Here is a 22,029-nt window from a genome sequence, read left to right on the forward strand (position 1 = left end):
GGAGCGACAACCATGGACATTCACCCAACTTGCTGAAGAACTGAGTGGAAAATTCATACTGTGTAGGACTAACTTGTGACATTGACTTAAACTGTGAAGGTGGAGGTCAAAGGGTCTGCAAGTACATTTGAAAGGTTGTTCTGATGGAGGAATTATATCCTGCTGCCAACCTGAATTGTAACTTGTTAACTTCCCCAATAAAGTTCATATGCATGAGAATCAGTTTGTGAGATCTGTGTAGCAACTGCAATCTACTTTAGACCCAGTTGTTTTTATGTGCCATCAAGTTGCTTGTGATTCATACCGACACTATGTACAAGAGCCCTGAAATATGTTCTATTCTGTGCCAAACTTTTTGTCTCTGACACACCTACCCTCATTATTCCAGTCACTGAATTGATCCATTTCATCCAGGGGTTTCCTCTCTTATGCTCTCCCTCCATCCTTCCAAGCATGACTGGTCCCTCCTTGCAACATGACCAAAGTACATCAGATGAAGCCTCAGCACCCTTGCCTCCAAGGAGTTAGTTTTACCCTCTACAGGATGAAACTGTTTGTTCTCCTGGTAGCCCAGGGTATATATATTCATTCCTTTTCTCCAGCACCACTAGAATTAGTAGTAGGTGCAGGTGCACGGGGACCATGTTGGGCTTTAGTGGTTTTCTACTGTGGGTGTTTTTGATGGGGACAGTTTCCCCTTGTGGAGTTAACAGAGGTCATACACAGCCATCCCTACAGTGCCTACATCATTTGTACATGGTGACAGCAGAAGTAGCAACAAAGAGAAGACACAGCAAGAGAAGAATAAGCAAACATGGAAGGAGGACAGCATGCCTAACTCCACCCATTGCTCTTAGCATCTGAGCAGCAGGAGCAGTCTGTCCCCACAGCTGCTTCCATCTGCCTGCACACCAGACAAATCCTGGAAATCCTGTACCCAAAACCATGTGCTCTGCTTCACCTGCCTGTATCTCACCTGTGGTCTAGCACTGCAAAAGTCAGCGAATGGTGCCTTTCAAACCATTAGGGAGTGGAAATAAACAAAGGAGAACTGCCTTCCCTTGAAAACAAACATAAAAACCTTATGGTACATATGAGTATATATAATTGGATGGTATCTGAATGAAACTTAAGCAACACACACTGGTATATATTTCCCAAATTTATAATCCCATTGCCACCAGAAGTATTGATTCCCTGGGCATGTAAAGATGTGTGATTTCTTCTACAATTAAAAAGACTGCATATAAGAACTAAAGGTAACATTAGGCTTCAGAATTGCTGCAATAGCAAAAAAGAAAAAGAGTCGAGAAGGTGGGTTTCTGCAATGTTCCTTATTCTGCCCACCCGCACCCTGCAGTGAAAAATACAATTACACTCAATAGATTATTATAATTAAGTAGTGTATAGAATTCATTTTTTAAAAATAGCTTCATCGACTCTCCAAAGCCTATTTTTGCAAGACAAGTATATGTGAAAAGCAAGTGAAGATTGTTATTGTTTAGCACATTTAATTAAGCAAGTATTTCTTTCATACTTCTGGGAATTAAACATTGAATGGTGAATAAACACAGGGAAATATTCCCATATTAATTCCTGCTTTATTGCCTTACTTCTAAGCAGGGCAAAAATCAAGAGCTAAATCTGTGATCTAGAGTAGTTATATATTAAACAAAGCAATTGAAGATTAACCCTTAACATTTTTCAGAGAAATCATTCCAGGAATTAACCTCTTTATGTTTTCTTTTCTTGATGGCGTCTTTTCCCTATAAATAAGTATGTTCTTCTTTCTTAAAGAGCTTTTCTTTATTTGCATCAATTGTGACTCTTGTTGAAGAGGACTCAGAAACCGGAACTTAAACTGGCTTCTGGAAGAGGATAATTATTGGTTAAATTAATATTTTCAGGTTTCTTTTGAGAATTCAACCAGTGTTATTGGGTCTTGTTTTCCATTTCCATTGCCTTGACTCTATTTTTAGACAGCCTTTCCTCTCATGATACTAATATAGTCACCACAATTCTAGTCTCTAGCTCCTAGCTTCAAATCTAATAAAAAATAAGAAGCATTCCTTTACCCAAACTGTGAAGCAAAAGTCTTGCTTCAGGATTCTACTATCCTGAAAGTCTGACTAGGTTGCTCCTTGGAAGCAAGGGTGGTGCAGCTTTGTCTCACATATTTTGGGCATGTTGTTAAGAGATGCCAGTTGTTGGAGAAAAGACACCGTGCTTGGAAAGGTGGAAGGCTGACAAAGGGAAGGAAGATCCTCAACAAGTTGGACTGACACAGTGATTGTAACAATGGGCTCAAGTATCAAGGATATGGTGAGGATAGTGCAAGACAGGGCAGGTACAGGATAGGGTTCAGATCTGCTGTTCTTAGGGTCACTAGGAGTCATAGGCAACTCGATGGCACATGACAACAGTAATATCCTTGAAAAGGATAATGGATCCATGACAACACAGACCATAGTGTCCAACTGATGGAAAGATCCAATTAGCTTTGTCCAACTCGTATGCTTGTGTTTGTGTTTTGTAGTTTTAAGTTTTTATAATTTTTTCCCTACTCATTGTCCAGGAGTTTCATTCATAGGGTCCCTATGAGTCGCCTACTACTCCACAGCACTTAACAACAACAACATTGTTGCATATTTTCTCCCCCTTTTCTTTCCCTCCCTCAGCCCATCTCACAATGTAGATATAATTCCTAACCATATATTCCTTTTGGACAGTTCCCTTCATCTATTCTAATGCAGTGTTCATTATTTATCAACTCTTTTCCCATTCTCTCCCCAACCCCAACTCTGTCCATCATATGCAGCATTTGTCCTTCTGTGACTGAGATATTTCACTCAGCCTAATGTTCTCCAGGCTCCCACAGGTTGCACAATGTTTTACAAGTTCATTGTTTTTCAATGGTGCTAATATTCCCTTGCGTGAATGTATCATAGTTTTTCTATCGATTTGCTTGTTGATGGACACTTGGGTTGCTTCCATCTCTTTGCTATTGTGAATAATGTAGCAACAAACATGGGTCTGCATATATCTGTTTGAGTAGTGGCTCTGCTTTCTTTAGGATATATGCCCAATAGTATTTCTATTTCCAACCTTTTCAGAAAGCATCAGACTGCCTTCTGTAGTGGCTATAACATTTTATACTACCACCAGGAGTGAATAGGAGTTCCAATCTCTCCACAACCTCACCAGCATTTCTTGTTTGCTGCCCAGATAAACTTTACTATTGTTACTGGGGTGAGATGATATTTCATAATTGTTTGATTGGCATCTTTCTGATAACTAGGCATTTTGAACATTGCTTCTTGTGTTTGTTTGCTATCTGAATGTCTACTTTGGTGAGGTGTGTATTCATATCCTGTGCCCATTTTATGACTGAGTTGTTTACATTTTTCTTGTTAAAGTACTGGAGTATTCTATAAATTTTAGATATAAATCTCTTGTCAGATACATCATTGTCAAACATTTTTTCCCCAGTCTGTGAGTTTCCTTCTTAGCCTGTTGGAGAAGTGTTTTGACGGGCATAAGGATTTGATTCTTAGAAGGTCCCATTCATCTATTTTATGCTCTCTTGCTTGTAGGTTGTTGTTTTAACTTCTGAGTCAGCTCTGACTCATCCAAATCCATGTACCACAAAATAAAACAATGCCTTCTATCATGCACATAATCGTCTTGTGACTCATAGCTGCCCTATGTACAATAGCTCTGAAGACTGCCCTGTCCTAAGCCAGTCTCACTGACCCTGATACACCTATGCCTATTGCCCTAGTTATTTTATCAATCCATCTCATATAGGGTCTTCCTCTCCTGGCTGTCCCTCCACCATTACAAGGATGATGTCCTTCTCCAAGGACCCACCTCTCCTGGCCATGTGCCCAAAGTAAGTGAGGCAGAGCTTCAAAATCCTAGCCTCCAAGGCTTGGCTTCACCCTCTCCAAGACAGACATATTTGTTTTCTCGGCAGTCCATGGTATGTTCAAGACTCTTCTCCAGCACCACAACTCAAAGACTTCAATTCTTTTTCTATCCTCCTTAGTCATTATCCAACACCGTGTTGCATAATAAGTAATTGCAAAGACCAGTACATTGACAGAGAATGACAAGAAATACAAGCTGGATTTAGAAGAGGCCAAGGCACTAGAGATATTATCACCAGTGTTAGATGGATCTTGGCAGAAAACAAAGAGTACTAGAGATATATCTATCTGTGTTTCATTGACTATGTAAAGGCATTTGACTATGTGGAGCACAACAAATTGTGATTAATCTTGAGGAGAATGGGAATCTCAGAGCATTTGATTGTGCTTATGCTATACTTGGGCCAAGAAGCAGTCATCATAACAGAGCAGGGAAACACTTTATGGTTCAAAATAAGGAAGGATGTGCATCAGGGATGTGTCCTGTCTCCATACCTTTTCAATCTATATGCAGAACAAATCATTTGGGAGGCTGGGCTTTATGTGGAGGAATGTGGCATCAGGATTGGAGGAAGACTCGTCAAAAACCTATGTTATGCAGATGATACAAAATTGTTTGCTGAAACTGAGGAAGAACTGAAGCTCTTGCTGCAGAAGGTCAAGTACTGTAGTCTTCAATATGGATTGAAGCTCCACATCAAGAAGACAAAGATTCTCACCACTGGGCCAACTGGCAGCACCATGATAGATGGAGAAGAGTTTGAGGTTGTTACAGCTTGCTCACCTCCACAATCAACATTTTTGGTGCCAGCAGTCAGGAAATCAAAAGGCAAATTGCATTAGGTAAATCTGCTGTCGGAGAACCTTCTAGAGTACTGAGAAGCAATGAAGTCAGTCTAGAGACTAAGGTGTGCCTGATCCAGTCCATCATCTTCGCAAATAACTGGTATACTGAATGAAACTCATTGTTATGGTCACTGCGTATTCTGAATACCTTCCCAATCTAGAGGCTTCCAGCACTGTATCTGAAAAGATTCTGCTGTTATCCATTGTGTTTTCACTGGCTAATTTTCAGAAGTACATCATCAAGCCTTTCTTCATAGTTGGCTTAGTCTAGAAGGGCCACTGAAACCTTCTACTGTGGTGACCCTGCTGGTACTTGAAATAGTGATTGCATTGCTTCCAGCATCATAGCAACACTCACTACCAGAGTACAACAAACTTCCAACTCTAGATGTAGATGAGGGAATTGAGTTCTACCTAAATTGGACTAACAATAGAGCAGAAGATAGAGGAAGCTCCCCAAAGGAAACGTGATGAACAGGTACTAAGAGAAGTGGTATATGTATGCTGGAGTAAAAACAGGAACAGGAACAAAAGAAACAACACCAACAGCAAAAACAGGTGTCCAGTGAAGCATCTGCTTCCTAACTTTTGAGTAACATGGAAAGTAAAATATGGAGAGTGTCTCTCAAAAGATAAATGTGAGATAGATAGACAGATGGACAGTAATACAGGCAAAGGGACAGACAAATACACAGATAGGTATAGACAGATATGAAGAGATACCTATCATCAGGTCAAGTCTAACTCATGATGACCTTATGTACAATAAAGTCCTGCATCATTTTCATGATTGTTGATATATTTTAATTACTCAAGTGCAAGTTTACATTGAAACTGAAGAAAAGAAAAAACTATTTAACAAGAACCACAATAAGACCTTGAGACTATACCAATGAGTTAAAAAACCATTTCAAGAACACATTAGATGCATTACATTAGAATACTAATGACTGAAGATTAGATGAATTGTGGGATAGTAACAAGAATATCATCTGTAAAAAATTAAAAGGTAATGATAAAGAGAAGAGAGAAAAGATCAAAATGGGTGTCAGGATAGAGTCTGAAAAATTGCACTAGACCTTTGTTGTTGTTGTTATGTGCTATTGAGTCACTTGCAATTCATAGCTCCCTATGTACAACAGCCCTAAACCCTACTCTATCCTGTGCCAATCTTCTTGTCTTTGACTTATCTACCCCCATAACCCCAGTCACTGAATCAATCCATCTCATCGAGGGTCTTCCTCTCCTGCACTGCCCCTCAACTCTCCCAAACATGATGTCCCTCTCCAAGGACTGGTCCCTCCTTGCAACATGCCTAAAGTATGTCAGACAAAGCTCCAGAATCCTTGCCTCCAAGGGCAGCCCACTCTCTCCAGGATGAGCCTGTTTATTCTCCTAACAGTCCATAGTTTTTTATAAAAAAGCACTGGATCACAGAGGAGACAAAACAATAAGGAGAAATGCTAAAGTAAAAGAGATTAACAGAAGATTTCAAGGGGCAGCTTGAAGAGACAAAACAAAGTATTTAACTAAATGTGCGAAGAACTAGAGATGAAAAGTCAGAAGCTCAGCTTCTTACCACCTGGGCCACCACAAATTTTATATATGTACATTCAAGAATAATACAATGAAGTCTTATAAGCCTGACATATAAAATAATAAATAGGACATTATCAGGCACTTCTTATTGTTATATGTCATCCAGTCAACTATGGCTCATAGCAATGCTATGAACAATAGATTTTGACTTCATCTTACCCTGTGCCTTCATCTTATCAGCTCTCTGATAAATATTGGAGTCCATTATTACAGTCACTGTGTCAATTCACCTTGTAGGGGAACTTGCTCTCTTTCTCTGACCCTCCACCTTTCCTAGCATGATGTCTTTTTCCAAGGACTAGCCCCTCCTGACAACAAAGCAGGCTCTTTGAAAACCTCAATGTGCTCCTCACCAATCCCTTGCCCCTTTGTCTCCTCAAGAAGGGATCAACATTTGAATTTTCTGATCATTATTCCTTCAACTATTGAATATGCAAAGGCATTTTACTGTGTAAGTAATTAAAAAAAAAGGTATGGATAACATTGCAAAGAATTACAATTCCAGAACACTTAACGATGCTCATGTGGAGCCTAAACATAGGTCAAGAAGCAGTTGTTCATACAGAACAAAGGGAACACTACTGGTTAAATATAAGGAAAGGTGTACATTGCAGTTACTGCCTTTAAACATACCTCTTCATATCTGTATGCTGAGCAAATGATCCAAGAAGCCGGAATACATGAAGAATATGACATCAGGATCTGAGAAAGACTCACTAACAATTTGCAATATGCAGATGACACCACTTTACTTGCAGAAGAGGAAGCACTTGCTCATGAGGCTCAAAGAAGACAGCCTTCAGTAAAGATAACATTTCATCACAGAGAAGACAAAATCTGTCACATCTGGACCATAAACAACCTCATGATAAACTTAAAAAAAGATTGAAGTTGTCAAGGATGTCATTTTACTTCATTCCACAACCAAAACTCATGGAAGTAGCAGCTAAGAAATCAAAAGATACATTCCAATGGGCAAATGTGCTGCCCAAGACCTATCCATAGTGCTAAAGATAGAGCATGGGTGACACTTGAAAGACTAAGGTGGTGTCCCAGATCCAAGCCGGAATGTCTTCAATTGCTTTGTGTGCATGTGAAAGTTTGATAATGAATAAAGAAAATGGAAAAAGAAGTGATACTTTTGCATTGAATTGAAATTAATATTGACAAAGAATACTAAATGTACCTTGGGTTGCAAAAAGAATAATCTCAAAAGAAGTGCATCCAGAATGTTCCTTAAAAGTGAGGATGTCTCATATACTTTGGAGATGTTGTCAGGGAGGTCCTGTCTCCGAAAAGTGGAAGTTAGATAGAAAAAGAGTAAGGCTTTCAAGGAGATGGATTGCCACTGAGAACTCAACAACTCATTTAAGCAGAGCAGAGATGCTGAGGCTGGTGCAGCGTCAGGCAGGGCCACCGTCTGTTGTACAAAGGGTCACTGTGAGATGGACTTGACAGCATCTAATAAAAAACACTATATGAAATCTACAAAAAGATATTATAAGATACGGATAAGAAGCCACCCAGAGTTACATTTTTTTTCTTTTTATGACTTAATTTAGAATATCAATTATCAAATTCACCTTAAGGATGGCGTTCAGTTTACCTGCTAAGTCACTAACTCTCTCTTAGATCACTTGGTCTGAACCTCACTACTTGGCCAGTTGTTTACAGACAAGAACACTTTTTTAATTTTCTCTTTTTAATTTTAAGCTGTTTATTACATGTCATGACATCAGATGGGTGAGGGCTTTGGGGGACAGTGGGGTGTTCTTGGCAACCACCTTCATCCTCATGAGGACCAGAATGTAACTGAGTTCTTTTGTCTTCCTCTTGGCATGGATGTGCGGTCCCCACCCTTTTCTTGGTGAACTTGTGGGGTTGTTTGTCCTTGGAGACCTTGAGCAGCTCCATGGCGCACAAAGACACAAACCTCCTGGATCGTGTCTCACAATGGACTAGGTGTGCTTGATGTGGTAACCGTGGCGGTAGCTGTGCACTAACTTATTATGCTCTTGTTTATATTTTTTAATGCAATTTTTTAAATCTTAATTGTGATTTTAATGAAAATTTACGGAAAAGTTAGATTTTTTTTTACCTTTTATTGTTTCATATTTTACCCTTCTCCCTTCCCTCCTCCCCCAGTTCACTTTTTAAAAAAAAAAAATTCATTCATTAATGCACAAGTCCTCTTTGTAATGTACCTTCTAATGTAATGTCCCAGTCCTCTTTGTAATGTATCTTCTAATCATATATTCCTTTTAAACAGTTATTTCCTTCATCTGTCCCAAGAAAAAATAACAAATAAATAACAAATGCTCTTGTTTTCTTTGTGGCCCATAGCCATGGCTTAGCACACAGTAATGGCAGGGATCTAGAAGAAGAGAGAAGTGAAAGCGGCATGGCTCTGTCCAGAACCCCAAGGTCCAGCTCCCTTGGACTCATTAGGTGCACCCCAGCATGCCCCCAAACCTCATTTTCTAATGTGATCATTTTTCATTACAGTAACTCCTGTGTTTCAGTTATTATGAAATCAATAATTATGCCTTCGAGCCATTTGTTTTTCCTGAGGGACTCTTGTTAACAAAGCTGCTTTTGATAAGTGCTAATTCTCTTAATTTTCCTTTGAAGCCCATTATACACATTTGATTTACCCAGAAACTGCAGGCTGTGGGAGGTGAGTGAATCAGAGAGGTTAAGAAGTGGTTGTTCGGCACCATCAAGTCCACTATGCTCGTGCTAATCCTATAAAACAATAGATCGGAAACTTGCCCTGTGGAACCTTGCCCTATCTTGCGCCATCATCATCATCATCTCTGATATTCTTCAGTCCACTGTTATAGTCACTGGGTCAAACTATCCTGTATGGGAACTTGCAAGCATGATATCTTTTTTTCAAGGACTCGTCCCTCCTTACAACATGCCCAAAAGATGTGAGACCAAATTTTACCATCCTTGCCTCTAAGAAGTACCCTGTTTGTACTTCTTCCAAACAGATCTGTTTATTTTTTCTGGCAGTCCAATGAATATTCAGTACTTTTCTGCAACACCACATTTCAAATCTGTCATCTTTAGTCATTGTTCAACTTTCAGATGTATGCGAAGCAAGGGAAAAGACATGGACTTGGATTAGGCTCACCTTAGTCTAAAAAGAAGATCGTTGCTCTTTAGCACTTTGGAGAAGTCCTTGACAGTAGCTTTTCCCAATGCACATTACACACAGTGCATGTCCTGGTTCAGCCTCTCTTGTCCAGACAAAGAACTGAACCTAGTGGAAGACAACAAATGGGTGGGAGACAGACAGGCCATGGATTGACTAATCTCCTAGATTTGGCCTGTTCAAAAATAATCCCAGCAATGACTGACCCTTTGTTAGAGCACATGGTTGAGGGGAGAGACAAGGAGACAGGAATACAGGTGAAAGCAATGGCAATTTTATCAGAAAAGATTCACAGAGAACAAGGCAGGTCGTTTTTCCGGAAGTAGAGTGGTAGAGAAAGACTCTGCCACATACAGCCAACTGGCTCCCACATTTGGACGAATTTCTAGGCTTGAGTCTGAGTAAGGGAGTTCAGAGTTCAGAGTGATTTGGGTTCATTGTTCTTGATGCCACTCACAAGCCTAAAACACTCATCAGGCTGCTTCCAGGGACAGCCTCTACTACACAAGTCACGATGATGAGGCACTTTGGTCTAATGTTACTGCTTCCCTGGTTCTGATTGGGAAGGCTTTGGTCTCTGTCTTCCATTGGTTAACTTGACTCCTCAGACCTCCCTTATCTCCCTGGCATCTACCTTAACACTCTTTCCTCCCAGCATCCTTCCATACCTCTCTTACCCAATTAATTTGACCTTAACACTATACAGCAAATAATTCCTAATGCAACATGTCTTTTGGTTTCTTGAATGCTCTTGTCCAGAGTGTTCATCGTGGACCAAAGTAAAATGAAGTAACTGACAACATCCATCTCTTCTCCATGGATCATGATATTGCCTATTGGTTCAGTAGCAAGGATTTTTTATTTTGCTCGATATTGAGATATAAACAATATTGAAAGTTGCAGCCTTTGATGTTCAGCAAGTAAGGCTGTCTCGTTTGCATAATGCAGGTTGTTGATGGTACTTCCTCTAACCTTGGTAACACAATCTTCTTCATATAGTCCAGCTTCTCTAATGATTTGCTCAACATGCTGTTGTTGTTGTTTGGTGCCATTAAGTCAAAGACCCATAGCAAGGCTATGAGCAACAAGTCTGAACTCTGCCCTATCCTGTGTCAACCTCACAACCTCTGACACAGTGGAGCTGCAGTCACTGTGTGAATCCACCTGATTAAGGGTCTTCCTCTCTTTTGCCAACTCTCCACATTTCCAAGAACAACGCCCCTCTCTAAGAAATAGCCACTCCTAACAACATGCCCAAAGTGTGTGAGATGAAGCTTTTTTTTTTTTGCTTCCAAGGAGCACTCTGGCTGCACCTTCTCTAACACATGCCTGTTTGGTTTTTTGGCAGCGTGTGTTATGTGCCATCGAGTCGCTTGTGACTCATAGTGAGCCTATGCACAACAGCCCTAAACTCTGCTATGTCCTGTGCCAATCGCACTGTCTCCGATACATCCATCCCAATTACCCCAGTCACTGAATCAGTCCACCTCATAGAGGGCCTTCCCTTCCTATTCCGGCCCTTCACCTCCCAAGGACCTGTCCCTCCTTACAACATGTCCAAAGTATGTTAGACGGAGCCTCAGAATCCTTGCCTCCAAGGAGCCGCCCGGTTTGACCCTTTCCAGGATGAATCTGTTTGTTTTCCTAGCAGTCCATGGTACTCTCAATACTGTTCTTCAACACCACAGCTTAAAGGCATCAATTCTCCTTCTCTCCTCCCTGGTCATTGTCCAGTTCTGTGACGCATAACAAGTGAATGCAAAGACCATAGACTGTACCAGACACACCTTAGTCTCCAGAGAGACACCATTGCTCTTCAGTACTTTGGAGAGCTCCCTAACAGCAGACTTTCCCATCGCAATACTCTGGGATATTCATTATTCTTCTCCAATACTAAAGTTCAAAGCACCAAATCTTCTTCTGTTATCCTAATTCACTGTCCATCTCTCAGAAGCATAGAAAAGTATTTAAAAGACCATGGCCTGAATCATGTGCAACTTACTCCTCAAGCTGACATCATTGTTCCTCATGGAGAAAGGACATAACCTTGATGAACACTTATCCTGATTTCAAACTGTGTAGTAAAGTAGTCAGCAAGAAGGGACTTCATTTCAGACCTACAGGCTTTCCAGGAGCCTGGGTTTCCCCTTCCCTTGCAATTCACACATTTTGACCTCATATGCATACAAAAGCCTGAGCTATCTACATTCTGATTCTAGAGAAAAATTCAGTGGGCAGACAGGAGAATGAAACTGGGAGAGCTCCATTTTCCCTTTTTACAGTCTAAATCCAGACAGATAGGAGGCTCTGAGTACCCTGAATAATTAAAAGTACTTTTTTGTACTGTTATGGAGAATTTCTTGATTATGCAAAGGCATTTGACTATCTGGATCATAGCAAATTATGGATAACACTGAGATGAAGAGGGATCCTAGAATATGTAATTATTCTCATGTATGAGAAACCAAGAAGCAGTTATTCAAAGAGAAAAAAGAAACATTGCATGGTTTAAAATTGGCAAAGGTGTGCATCAAGGTCCTCTTTCCAAACCTATTCAACCTGAATGCTAAACAAATCCTTCAAGAAGCTGGACTATATAAAGAAGAATGTGGCATCACAATTAGGAAGACTCATCAACATTCTGCACTATGCAGATGGCTTATAGAAAGTGAAGAGGATTTGAAGCACTTACTACAGAAAATCAAAGACTACTGCCTTCAACATGGATTACATTTTAACATCAAAAAACCAAAAATCCTCAGCACATGACCAATAGACAACATGATAGATGAAAACAAGATTGAAGTTATCAACAACTTCATTTTCATTTTACTTGGATTCACAATCAACACCCATGCAGACAAGAAATCAAAAGACTGTTCCACTGGGGAAGTCCTCTGTCAAGGACCTTCCCAAAGTGTTAAAGAGCAATGATGTCCCTTTAAAGACTAAGGTGCACTTGATCCAAGCCATGGAACTTTCAGTTGCTTTCCATACATCTGTAAGTTGAACAATGACTAAGGATGACAAAAGAATAACCACTATGTTTGAACTTCAGTGTTGGAGAAGAGTACTCAATAACCCTGCAGTCACTAAAAGAACAAACAAGTCTGTCTTGGGGGATGTCTGGACACAGTGACTATAACAATTAGCTGGAACATATGAGAGATTGCGAAGATGATGCAGGATAGGGCAGGGTTCAGATCTATTGTTCACAGGGATGTTATGAGTCATAGTGTACTTCATGTCAACTGTGCTGCAATCCCAAAAACATGAGGTCTGAATTCACCAGGTACTGCTCAGAAGATGGATGGGGAATCTCCTCCCATGCTACTTACTGCCACTGAAAGGTCAGCTAAGGGTCAGTTGTGACTCATAAGTAAACACCACCATCACCACAATAAAATACAATGAGCACTTAATTCCTGTTACATTGCTTTCCCAACAGAACCTGCTTAAACTGATTGCTAGGGCACTCTGGTGGCCTGGTGGTAAGGAGCCTCAAGGTCAAACCAAAGGCATTGTGTTCAAATCCATCAGCTGTTCCACAGGAGAAAGATAGGCTAGCTCCTTCTGTGCAATTTACAGCCTCAGAAAATCCATGAGTCAGTTCTGACCTAATAGTGCATAATAGCAACATAAACACGTGCGGTCAACCATCCTCCGACTGCTGGATGACCTTCCTATAGAGGAAGCAGAAGGCCTTCAGCTGGGATCCAGGAGGGGTGGGAAACACTGGAAGCAGAGGGATGTGGATGTATAGGGGGGGAGAATTTTATGGGGCGGGGGAGAGGAAAATTGAAAAAATCTGTTCGATTTTATATTAGAATTTTGTAAATAAGCTAATGAAAAGGGGGGGAAAGCCTTTAGCTGGAATAGGCTTCAAAATGATGCCCAGTTTGTCATGTACGTCATCCCATAATGAATAATGTCTCTTGACTCAGAAGCTTGTGCAACAGAGTTCATCTTGAAGAGCCAGCTAGCTGCATGCACACTCAGTTATCATAACCTCTCTGATACCAGGTCTCAAAATTTCCCTATTTTCCTTATAAATAAACATGAAACTCCTTCTCACTTAAATCTTTGTAAGCTCAAACAATTATTCTATCCACTGAGTCATGGACTAACACTGCTCCACCATGTCTCCCTCTGCCAAGCCATTTTGCTTGTTAAATATTTTCCCTAATAAATATTTTTCTTCGCTTCCATAGTAAAGCCTGGACTTCTGTCTCTCTATTCTTTCTTAGTAGAAGGAAGAACTTACACTTAAGGAGTGGACTAGACGTACTCTCTTGGCAACCACATTTAAGGAGTCCAAATGTGCTATGGGGAGGATATCAAGAATATCATCCATGAAGAATGCAAAAGGTCATTACGAAGGCATAAGAGGAAGAAAAGACCAAGATGGATGTCAGATGAGGCTTTGAATATTCCATTAGAGCACGAAGAAGCCAATGTTAAAGGAAGAAATTAAAGAGCTGAACAGAAAATGCTGAAGGGCAGCTTAGGAAGACAAAGTAAGGTATTATAATTAAATGTGCAAAGAGCTGGAGTCAGAAAATCAAAAGGGCTGAACTCACTCAGCATTTCTTAAGCTGAAGGAGTTGAAAAACAAATTTAAGCCACGAGTGGCAATACTTAAAGATGCTTTGGGCAGAATGTTAAATGATCGAAGAAGCATTAAAAGAAGATGGAAGAAGTAAACAGAGTCACTGTACCAGAGGAACTGGCTGACACAGAAGAACCTAAAGAAACAATGTATGGACAAGAGTTTGTGGTGATGAAGGAAGAAGTTCAAGTTGCTTTGAAAGAATTGGCAAAAATAAGGCTCCAGGAGTTGATGGCATATCAACTGACATATTTCAACAAACAGGCGCTGCCCTGGATGTGCTCACTAAGTTGTGCCAAGAAATCTGGAGGACAGCCAGCAGGCCAACTGACTGGAAGAGATTTGTATTTGTTCCCATTGCAAAGAAAGGTGACCCGACAGAATGTGGAAATTATCAAACAATACCATTAATATCACATGCAAGCAAGATTCTGCTGAAAATTATCCAAAAACAACTGGGGCAACACATCAACAGAGAACTGCCAGATGTGCAGGCTGGGTTTAGAAGAGGCTCTGGTACTAGGGATATTATACTTAATGTTAGATGGATCTTGGCTGAAAGCAGAGGGTACCAGAGGAATGTCTGTGTTTCACTGACTATGTATGCAAAGGCTTTTGACTGTGTGGATCACAACAAACTGTGGCAGATTCTGAGAAGAATAGGAATCCTAGAACATTTGATTGTGCTTATGTGAAACCTATACTTGAACGAAGGGGCAGTCGTCAGAACAGAGGAAGGAGACACTGCATGGTTCAAAATCGTGTAGGGTGTCCACCAGGATGTATTCTGTCTCCATACCTTTTCAATCTATATGCAGAACATATCATCTGGGACACTGGGCTGTATGAGGAAGAATATGGCATCACGATTGGAGGAAGGCTCATCAACAACCTGTGGTATGCAGATGACACAACACTGCTGCTGAAACTGAGGAGGACCTGAAGTGCTTGCTGAAGAAGGTCAAGGACTGCAGTCTTCAATATGGATTGAAGTTCAACATCAAGAAAACAAAGATTCTCACCACTTGGGCCAATAGGCAGCATCAGTATGGATGCTAACCATTTTAGTTTGCGTGGCTTCACAATCAACACTCTCTGTACCAGCAGCCAGGAAATCAAGAGACAAATTGCATTAGGAAAGTCAGTTGTCAGGGACCTCTCCAGAGTACTGAAGAGCAATAACGTTAGGCTGGAGACTAAGGTGTGCCTGATCCAGGCCATAGTCTTCGCAATTGCGTGCTATCCATCAGAAGACTGGACAATGACTAGGGCTGATAGAAAGAGAATTGATGCCTTTGAGCAATGGTGCTGGAGAAGTGTTGAATATACCATGGACTGCTAGGAGAACAAACAGATTTGACCTGGAGAGGATGAAACCAGACCTCTCCTTAGAGGCAAGGATTATGAAGCTTTGTCTGACATACTTTAGCCATGCTGCAAGGAGGGACAAGTCCCTAGAGAGGGACATCATGTTTAGGAGGGTGGACAGACAGTGCAAGAGAGGAAGATCTTCCATGAGATGGATCGATTCAGTGACTGGGGTAATGGGAGTAGGTGTGTCAGAGACAATAAGGTTGGCACAGGATAGAGCAGAGTTTAGGACTCTTGTACATAGGGTCGCTATGAGTCTCAAGCAACTCGACAGCACATAACAACAACAACATAACCAATGAATTATACATGTACATTGCTAAATTGCTAAATGCTTTGTTGTTCACATTTTTACTATTAAAGCAGAAAGAATGAAAAAAAATTCAGTACCTCAGTGGCACTAGCCACAATGCAAGTGTTTGACAGTCACAAGGGTCTTGCATAGATATACGTTTCCACTATTCCAGAAAAATCTATTGAACAGCAGCATTGTTGTCAAGCATTTAGGTTGTCATCATGAGAAAAAAAGTTTACTCAATGTCCTTACATCTGTTTTATTATTAGGGAGCGCTCTCGGGATCTAATGGACAGGGAGTTGCAATATCAAACCAAAGGTACAAGGTTCGAATCCACCTGGAGCTCCAAAAGAGACAGATGTGCCATCTATTTCCTTATGATTCATAGCCTCTGCAAACCTGTTGCAGGATCTGTTATGAGTCAGTTCTGACTGTACGGCAATGCATGATTTTATGATTTGACAGTGTTTTAATTTTAAACTACTCATTTGGGAAGGAAGTGGAAGCACTGTAACATTTTCCGTGTAAGGAGAACTCTAAAGAATTTCATATGACCTTGTCCACAAAGTATCTTAACAGTATTTATATCTTTTGGCCTCCCCTCCACACATCAGTCCCAGAAGTGTTCCCAACCTACAAACCAGTTGCTAGTCGAGTCTCACCTGGCGTCTTAATAGCAAAGCCACCTCCCTAGTTAGGGCTCCTACCTTATTAGCGAGGGGCGAGGCCAGGAGTCACGTGCTCGGTGGGCGGGGCTCCGAGGAGGTAGGACGGGCCGCGTCCCCGTCGCTAGGGAAACCGGCGGCGCGGCGGCCCGCAGCATGCCGAGCGCCGAGCAGCTCGCGGTGCTGGCGGCTGAGAACGCAGACGAGGAGTGCGGCGCCGACCCGCGCGTGCAGCTCCTGGGCGCTTACGTGGCTCAGAGCCTGCGGCCGGCTGTGGGCGCCTGGGAGCGCTGCGCGGGGTCGGCGGAGGCGGAGCGGCTGCTGCAGGCCTTCCTGGGCGGCAGTGCTGCGGCGGAGCCACAGCCGCTGCTGGTGGTGCAGCCGGGGCCTGGGGGCCTGGCTGTGCGACCCGGGCTGGACGCGACACCCGAGTGCCGGCCGGCCCGCGCTAAGGGGCTCTTTTTCCTGCGCACCGGGCCGGAGCCGCTGGGGCCTCATAGCCTCCGCGGTGCAGTGCTCTGTGGAGACGTGCCCGCGGCGCCTCTGGAGCATCTGGCCACAATGTTCTCCGAGGTGAGGGTGGGTGGATGGGTGGCCGAGCGCGTGCCAGGGCTGTGGTGGGGGAGGGGAAGGAAAGGGGTGGGTCCAGAGCCAGGAAAGTGGGGTCGGGGGAGCTGAGAAAGGTGAGAACAAAAATGGGCTGGCGCGGGGGGCGGGGCTTGAAAGGCGGAGCCAAGTGGGAGTGAGGGGCGGGGCTGGCTGGAAGCAGTCCGAGATGGCATCTGTAAGATGGTTAGGGATGGATGGAAGAGGGGTGAGGTGGGGCAGGAGGAGATCTTAGTGGAGACCAGATGGGTGTGAAAACGTGAAGTGAGACCTGGGGTCAGTCCTGCTCAAGGAGTAAATCAGGAGTCAAGGTCATGCTGGGGTCAGAGGAACTGGGCCTGATCACTTTTTAGGTCAATATGTCTTGGTCCCTCTTACACACAAGTGGGAAGACAGGAAGTGGTGAAAAAGGGAGCATTTCTAATAAATCAGTGACGTGGAATGAGGTGATAAGACTATAATGCGTTTCTTCTAGAACTACTGCTGTCTAGTCAGGACCTACTTGTAGCTGACCCTCCAGCAGGTTTCTGAGGCTGTTCATCTTTCTCCCACCAGAGCAACTGATAGATTCAAACTGCCAGAGAAGGGTAGGTAACCTTTGAGTTCCCAGCATACCTCCCCAGGGACTAGGCCACCAGAGCTCCTTACCCCTGCAGCGGAGCTGAAAAGATGATTTCTTTTGATAGTCATCTCTTCACTCTATTCAAACAGTTCCAAAGCTTAGGCTCCTGTCAAGAAGTCTCAGCATCCAGCTACACATATGCAACAGGCATTTATTTGAGGAGGAAGAAGTACAACAGTGGAGAGCATGAGAATTGAGGAGATTCTTGGGACAATTAAATCTACTTGGGATGGAAGTAAACTTCCTGCGAGTTTTAGGTGTAAATACTTCTGGAGTTTTGGTGCCTTAGAAGCGGTGAAGTATGCAAATTTAGAATAGTTACCATATAATGCTTTATATGATAAGACGATCCTAACCATAAAACCTTTACTTGGAGGACTTAAGATATATACAGTGAATCATATTTTCAGAATATTTGAAACGGATATCATTGGAATGGGGGATCAGGGTAGTATTACCAATGTTGACCTCAGTGCTGAACCCAAGTCCTAGAGCTCCCTGGTAGTTCGGGAATCCCCTAGCTGTTTGATCATAAAGCTTTAAGAAAGAGGGGTTCCTAGGGAAGGATCTAATACATCAACAGAGGAGTTTGCAAGGGGCTCAGGAAACAATTTGGCCACAAAGTGTAGACGTGTTTCAGTATTTTGAAAACCAGCACGGCCTTGAGTGGGTTTCCTAAAAACCAAGCAGTTGCCCCAGTTGGTAGTGGTGGTGATGTGTCAAGAGTCAGAGCCGTGATTCTCTAAGAATCTATTTTCAATGACTCTTCTTCTGAGATCTTTCTGAGTGGATTCACACTTCCAAGCTTTCAGTTAGCAGCCAAGCACTTTACATAGTTGTGCAACCAGGAACTCACTCCAACTGCACACTTAACTCTTTATCAGTCCACACTTGGATTGAATCCCCACATGATTGGTGGTAATTAGGGTTAGAGGAAAGAGATGTGCATGTGCTTGGAGAAGCATCATAAGCTGTAATCATTGATCTAGCTTCCAGAAAATTTGCATTAAGAGGGATGGAGAGTAAGAAAAGTAACATTAAAGGTGTGAGAGAAGATTTTTAAAAAGTGTAGAGATTGGACTAATAAACCTATTTGGGACAGGGGGGAGGACTGACAGTAGGTCCATCTCAGAGGTATATTATGGTTAAAAAGAGGTAGTATAGCAAGTAAAATTTTTAAAAATAATGTTTAAGAAATTCATCCTACTGTGCAACGAAATACTGTGCAGCTGTTAAAAGGAACACTTGTTACAGAGCTATTCTTAAGGGGAAGGAAGATATTCTTATCAAGATAGAATTGAATGTATAGCATTCTATTGCTGCTAGAAAGAGAGCAGGAGGGAATGGGGGAAAGAGGGTTGAGAGAAAAGAGGTGAGAAAAGGAGAGGGCTGTTAGAACAGGGTAATCTATAGGAAGGGGCCTGGCTCTGACCTACAGGGGAGGTAGAAGACCTACTTACTGTTGTAAAAGCTGTTACGTTAGCACCATGTAAATTTATTGTCCATTTAAAAATCTAAATAAATAATTCACTCAGAAAAATACCTCGAGTTACTGACTTGTGTTTTCTCCCCACCTCTGAAAGCAACTTGTAGTGCAAGCAGCACTTTTCCTGTCTACCTCTTCTACACATCCCGAACTGATGCGGGCTTATTTCTCAAGCCCTCTGCTCACCATCTGTTGGCCAGCTCATCCCACCCCTCATTTCTGGTACCTCGTGGATCTGCTGTGCCTATGGGCACTCCCTCACTTTTCTTTCAACCCCACCCCTCATTCTGCTTTACAAAGACCTGAAGGACCCACTCAGATAAAAGAAATCTTCCTGCCTCAGTGTGTGCATGCTTTGTGTGTGTGTCTGCATACTCATTCACACAGTAGGGGTTGTTGAAGAAAGTTACTCATTCTAACGTTAATGATTGCTGGCCCATCACACTCACCCACCCCAAACCCACTGCTTTTCATTTGATTTCTAACAACTGGTGACCCTCTAATAGGGTTTCTGAGCTTGTGAATCTTTACTGGAACAGACCATTTTTATCCCTTGGAATGGCTAGTGGAGTAGAATCACTGACCTTTCCATTAGCCATCTAATACATACTGCAATTCACCACCAGGGCTCCCTCCCATCATCACACTTTTATGAGGTTAAAGGAGAAAGAAATACATTCAAGAAATTCTGCAAAGGATAAGTTGGCAAAATTTAGTAGCTAGTTTTCTTCTATCCTTCCTGATTCCACTTTCTTCCCTTTTACCAGGCTGTTTCCCCCCAGAGTTCTTAAACTTGGGTGCTTGTTTTTGGAAGGGTGAGCATGCGATTCAGAGGATGACAGATCTGAGTTCAAATCCTGGTTCTACTAATTTCATCACTCAATCTGTAAATTACTGTACTTCTACCAGATTCAGACTACCAAACTGTAAGGAAGAAAATTGTTTTCACTACATTTCACTTACAGTTTTCAACCTCTTCCTTAGCCAGTCCTTATCATCTTGCTCTAACCCAACCTTGAGTCTCTTCTGTAGACTCAGCTGTATGTTGCCCAGCTCTCCTACCACTAAACCTAGTGTTATGTGCTTTTGAGTCTGAACTGTACTCCATAGGAGTTTCAAGGACTGATTTTTTTTTGTTTGTTTCTTTGTTTTTCTTATAAAAAAACCTTTTATACTGGTTTACTTACAAAGTTCATACACATTATTTTTCACAGTGGATGTTACCCCTTTCCTTTAACCACCCTTCCTTCACCTATCAAATTGTAAAACCCTATAATTAAGCCACCCCCATCCTCACTCTTCTGCTCCCCACTCCCCTCAGATCTTTGTACTTGTTCTACAATAATGATCTTACACAGTATTTGTCTTTATGAGACTGAGTTCACTTAGCATAATGCTCTCCAGTCCCTCCCGAATTAGGTAGTAATTTGCAAAATTAAGGACTGATTTTTTTCTAAAGACTAATTTTTTTTTTTTTTAGAGAAGCTAACACTTCCTCAGGGCAGCTGGTGAATCCAAACTGCCTGCCTTTGGCATAGCAGCACAACTCCTTATTCACTGTTGTTGTTAGATGCCGTCAAGTATGTCTCATAGCAACCCTGTGAACAACAGATCTGAATCTGTCCTAACCTGTGCCATTCTCACAATCTCTGAAACACTTGCAGTCTCTGTCAATCTACCTGGTCGAGGATCCTATTCAGTAGGCTGCCAGTAACCTAGAGAGGGTATAAGTATCTTCCTTATTCCTCCTTAGTTGCTTACAGCTTCAATCTCATGTCTCTCATAGGTCACCCACTGTATACATTGATGAGACTGTCCCATTTCTTGATGATTTAAGTTCCTACATCACTGGCACTCTCACCACTATTACTCTAGGCTTAAGTCTTGGTTATTTCAGTAATCATGACCCCTTCAATGAACTCACCTCAATTGGTAAAGAGTTTCTTGAAACTTTAACTTTCTTCTTTCCTAACCTCCTCACTCTCTTCACTGTCCCCTCTGGGGTCCTTTCTAGATTTTGCATTACCAATAACCATCACTTTCTTGGGATAGTTCCATGCACGTCTGGTGGTGTATGTAGCTCATTCCATCTAATATCCTGACTGCAAAGATCCCTTACCCTCTGGATCTTCCAATCTGCTTTTTCATTGTTTCTCACCTATGCCTGTTTCTCGCACCCTCCCCTTAAACAGTTAAATGTGATATCCTGTTATTATAATAATTTATTTGCATTCTCTCTAGAATTATTGTCTTTTACCACCGTGCTGTGAGTTATATGCAGAGATGGAAGACCTGTTAATACAGTTATTATTCAAATATTCACATCTACAACTAAAGCAAAAGATAAAGAAACGGGATTTCTACAAACTTATGCACTCTGAAATAGATCAAACATGCAATCAGGTTCACTAATTGTTGATTGGATACAAAAGTCAGGAACAAAGATTTTTTTGTTGTTTGTTGTCAAATTGGAATTGACTCCTAGCTGACCCTCCAGCAGGTTTTCAGGGACAGTAATCACATAGGAGGAGACTGATAATACTTTTCCCTTGAAGAAGAAGGCAGAAATTACATCTTTGGTGATAGAAATGAGGCTGGAGATAGAATGATTGAATTTTGTACAGACAATGAATGATTTATTCATTGCAAATACCTTTTTGAAAAAACACAAGCAATAACTATACACATGGGCCACCCTGATGGGTTACACAGGAATCAGATTGACTGTATTTTTGGAAAGAATTGTAGCTCAGTATCAGCAGTCAAAACCAGGTCAACTGCTAACTGGAATAGACTAACAGCTACTCATGTGCAAGTTCAAATTGAAGTTGTAGGAAATG

General features: G+C 41.8%; 1 protein-coding gene across 1 annotated transcript in view; it reads left to right on the forward strand.

The window, feature by feature from the left end:
* The first annotated feature begins 16,631 nt into the window (after window positions 1-16,631).
* DNAH9 (dynein, axonemal, heavy chain 9) overlaps window positions 16,632-22,029 on the forward strand; it is a 623,295-nt gene continuing 617,897 nt past the window's right edge. Inside the window, 1 exon segment of the mRNA XM_006898570.1 lies at window positions 16,632-17,048. Within this exon segment, the coding sequence (XP_006898632.1) occupies window positions 16,632-17,048 (417 nt within the window).

Source organism: Elephantulus edwardii, unplaced genomic scaffold (assembly GCF_000299155.1).
Source record: "Elephantulus edwardii isolate Elephantulus edwardi_28Jun2011 unplaced genomic scaffold, EleEdw1.0 scaffold00233, whole genome shotgun sequence".
Classification (NCBI taxonomy): Eukaryota; Metazoa; Chordata; class Mammalia; order Macroscelidea; family Macroscelididae; genus Elephantulus; species Elephantulus edwardii.